The sequence below is a fragment of the Electrophorus electricus genome, chromosome 1 (genome assembly GCF_013358815.1).
Source record: "Electrophorus electricus isolate fEleEle1 chromosome 1, fEleEle1.pri, whole genome shotgun sequence".
NCBI classification, from domain to species: Eukaryota; Metazoa; Chordata; class Actinopteri; order Gymnotiformes; family Gymnotidae; genus Electrophorus; species Electrophorus electricus.
The window spans coordinates 11,270,707-11,275,000 of record NC_049535.1 but is presented as its reverse complement, the minus strand read 5'-3'; the positions used below and the strand labels follow the sequence as shown (position 1 = coordinate 11,275,000).

The window sequence follows — 4,294 nt, the reverse complement described above, 5'->3', positions numbered from 1 at the left end:
TTCCTTTGGGAAGATCGCCCACTCTCACACTCCAGCGTTCCGTATCTACTGGCTAACGGGACTGAGAGAGAGAGAGAGAGAGAGAGAGAGAGAGAGAGAGAGAGAGAGAGAGAGAGAGAGAGAGAGAGAGAGAGAGACGATTTTGAGAATAAGGAAAAGAGTAGAACTGTGACCGTCTTTACTCTGCGGGCATTTCACCGCATATCGCAGAACGTATCGCAAGAAGCGATCAGTTATATTCCGAGTTCAATCACAAGTTCCAATTCCGCCACAGAGACGCACCACACGTACCTCGACACGGGCACGACATCCTACAGTGTGCCCTTTGGGGTGAGGCCCATTCCCATCCAGCTCTAGGGATGACTTCTTGAATTTGATTTGCTGACCCCAGAACTGACCTCGGCTATAGTCACCATAACACAGTATCGTCAGAGTGCGTGCGTGTGTGCGTGTGGGTGTGTGTGTGCTCACTCAAACACCAACCTATTCAAACTCTCTCACCTATATAAAATCCCAGCACAGAATCCTCTCATTCAGTGGGTTGACTGTGCACTTGTTTAACGGGACAAAGACCGCTGTTTAATTCAATGTGCGCGGAAAACCGTGGCAAAATTAGAAACATGTAGAGAAGAATCTAAGTGGTCATCCACTTTTTCTTTTTCGCAGTGCCCATGTAACTGCTGGTTTTCTCTCGATGCCGTCTAGTTGGCATAATGAATATTGCTGGAAGGATTTTGCAATTTTCCTCGCAACACCATCTGTGAAACTCCGACCCCACGCTCACAGCTAAACGCGACCAAGCAAAGCAATCTGCTCTGCATATATATCTCAGAGAGAGAGAGAGAGAGAGAGAGAGAGAGAGAGAGAGAGAGAGAGAGCTGAAATATTGGAGAATCGAGTGTTGTCATCTGAGTCCAAATTATGCGCATCTAACAAACTGTCGCTCCGCGAGCGCACGATTGATTCCCGAGGCGCACCGGAATCCTATCCACGCGTTTTTATTACGTCCAGCCGCCGGACTGACCGCCAACCTCACGGTGGATATTGCGCTACATGATTGTGTTCCGTAACCTCCTATCAGCTCCCCCCCCGCCCCCCGAAAAAATGCTATCATAGCGCCGAAAATCAATCTGCGACATACGCAGGCACTATGAATAAAATATTCGGAAGAACAAGAGATTTGAGATTGGATACTTGGAGAGAGAGAAAAAAAATCGGGCAATTGTGAGTAGAGTAAAAGTGCAAGCTAAAGTCTGCGGCACGGTGCCTTTACGCCACACAGTTAATCAACGTCTGGAGTGACACTCGTGTTGAAGCGGCGTCTCGTGAGAGCCTCGCCAAATCCACAAGTTACTGTTTGGAATCGCTGAACATTTGCACGCACAGAGCACTAGTAGCACTGGTACCTGTTAAAGGACTAAACATTTCCAACATGCAGGCTGGCTGAGGGTCAGAAGATATGCGTTGGTAAGGAAAATAAGAAAACAGAAGACGGATAAAAAACAAAACAACACCCACCGTACACGCTGCTCATCGTGTCGCTAGGCAGGAGCGGAACGGAGGGATGTAGGGAGAGACAGAAAGGAAAAAAAACCAAATCAGAGATGTTCTCTTTTAAAATGTCCACAGCTTGTATGCATTAACACATGCATGCGATCGGGCTACGGGCCTCTCATTAACCTATTCAAGTACGTAATTAAGCTACGGACGGAGAGAGAGAGAGAGAGAGAGAGAGAGAATTGGAGGCACTTTTTCACTACTGATGCATATTGATATGTTTATAACACCATAAAAGTTGACCACTTTCATGTTCTATGTCTCCCCCGCACTCTCTCTCCCTCAGATTCCCTTTCTTTCTGTCTATTCTATACGTTGACTGGTGGACGCACTAATTGGCCATGCTTTATTCTACAAACATTTATCAATTGCTACTTTTCCCCGAAGGTCCATTCGCGTAAAACCGAATCCCCGACCCTGCTCGTCAGCACTCAGGCGAAAGAAGCTGCATTTCGCGTCCGCCTCACTGCGGAACGGGTGTCCGTGCACGGCACCTCTGAAGGATAGCGCTGTCCGTACGGTGCCGTGGCCCTGCTCTCCGGTACAAAACCGGACAGCTCGTGCACAATAACCGCAGGAAAGTCTTACCTGCTTATCCGACGAGGCTGTAACGCGGCCGCGGCCGTGCGCTGCGCACGCACGGGACTTTGGCTTAGTCCAGGTCGAGGATGTTTTGGAATTGTTCCAAGTTAGTGCGGGTGAGACTGACCACTGCTCCTGCCATGTTGGAATTCCAAACCCTCTCACCAGCTGGCGAAAAGGAAAGCGGAGGGGCCTGCACTGCGCGTGCGCTGTGGCTGTAGAGGCAAACTCGAATCGGGGGAGACTCGCTCAATATGAAACCCAGTAATACTAATGTGACTGCATAGACTTTCGTTTTAAACGCATCTATTGTATATACGTACACACACACGCACATGGACGAATTCGCATTCGCGCGCGCGCGCGCGCGCGCACACACACACACACACACACACACACACACACACACACACACACACACACACACACCATGCAGGAAGTATTGCAAGGCGCTTCCATTGACTTGTATATTACTGTAGCTAAAAAACCCTAAATAAAGCTGAATCCCTCCCTAACCTTAACCTGTTATCAAAATCAGTTTTTGGATCATTTATGTTTTATATATTGATTGTGTGTGTGTGTGTGTGTAATTTTGTATATAGGTTCGCATGAATTGAGTCTTGTTAATTGTAGACTATCCTCATTATGTTTGAGTCTTTACGTGGTGACCAGTTGTCACACACCCAAACAAGCTCAATCAAATGTTATCAGAAGTACTGTATAATACAGCCATTAAAAGAAACTATAACACAAATCCACCGGTACACACATGCACTCACATGCGCGCGCACACACACACAGAAATGAATGTGTGTGTTGGTACATGTATGTGAATGGTTCTCCCTGAGACCAGGGATGTGTTGTCATGTAGATGTGACTTTGATACTGCGTAAGTATGTTATAATACCATCTCTCCTTCTGTTTTTTCTGTACATGTGTGTACCTCTTGACACCGACATTTCACAAACCATCATAACATTTCCACCCTTGAAGACCAGATTACCCAAATAGGTCAACACTGAAAACCTTTTTTACTGAAGCATGCCCAGTGGCAATATAGTTTAGTCTAAGACCACAGAATTCCCCTCTTTCTCTGATATCGGCTTCCAAAGCGAACATGATCATGAATTTCTCTTCAGAAGAGAGGAAAAGTTCTGAGTGGCATTTTCACAAAGAGGAATGTTGCTGTTATCCGCCAGTCTGACAGAAATCCCCCACGATCCTCCTGTTTTGCCTCAGCTAATTACTGAGCCACTCATGTCCATTGTCTATTGATCACTTTGCATGAGCAGCTCAGTTTTAGCATAAATCATGAATATTTCTCTGCGTTAGATAATGAAAGGATGACACCCACAGCCTCAGTGTCAGGTGGCAGGAAGAATAAAATGGAGAGAAACTGCAGGAGAGAATGAAGAGGGATACTCATATCTACCTGGCATTTGAATTGTTTTTAATTAGTATTTTTCCACACACACACCCCCCCCACACACACACATACATACACACACATTTGGAAAAGAACAAGCTGGCACAGAATGGGGTTTTTTTCTTTCTGGGTTTGTTGAAAGAAGAGGTGTAAAGATTGAATAATGACACACTCCTCAATACATGACTCAGTCTTCGAAAGTTTCACAGTCCCATTTTAATCAACTACATACAGTAAGAGACACTCCCCACTCCAACATCCTCACCCCTGCGGCTCGAGTGGAGCGGCATTGTGGGGGTTAGGATGTGGTGACATCAGAGGAAATGTCAGAGCTGGTGGGCAGCGGTGTTAAAGAGGGCCCAGCTCCCGGCCTGAAAGACTGACCGACTTGTTTGGACCGTTGGAAAGGTCAGACATTCGTGGAGTTTAAAACTGGTACTGTTAAACATGTCTTACAGGTGACTGGGGAAAGGAACAGAAGTATGTTGTTGTAATTTGTAACAAAAAATGGATCGCACGATTGCAGTAGAGCTGTTTTTATGACTCGGAAAATGCAGAAACTTGTAGGGGTCGAAATGGAATGAAGAAATTCGATGATTTTGTGTACTTTATTAGTTTACTGTTATAGTAACCAATTAATGACCCACCACAGCTTATAAAATGAACTAGGGATAAAACCAGATTTCTGTCTGACAACTTCATCTGAAGTCTGTGCCGTTTGAGACAGAC

At 45.9% G+C, this 4,294-nt stretch overlaps 1 protein-coding gene across 2 annotated transcripts in view; it reads right to left on the bottom strand.

Annotated features, from left to right (window-relative positions):
- The window catches only part of LOC113587736 (fidgetin), a 14,855-nt gene extending 12,589 nt beyond the window's left edge, over positions 1-2,266 (bottom strand). For both annotated transcript variants that reach the window (XR_003411774.2, XM_027026561.2), the window contains exons 1-2: positions 2,146-2,266; positions 1,519-1,541 (exon numbers count right to left, since the gene is read on the bottom strand). Coding sequence is in view for 1 of the 2 variants with exons in the window: in XM_027026561.2 (XP_026882362.2) it covers positions 1,519-1,534 (16 nt within the window). In the remaining variant the exon portion in view is untranslated. The remainder of the gene's footprint in view (positions 1-1,518; positions 1,542-2,145) is intronic.
- Positions 2,267-4,294: the final 2,028 nt, after the last annotated feature.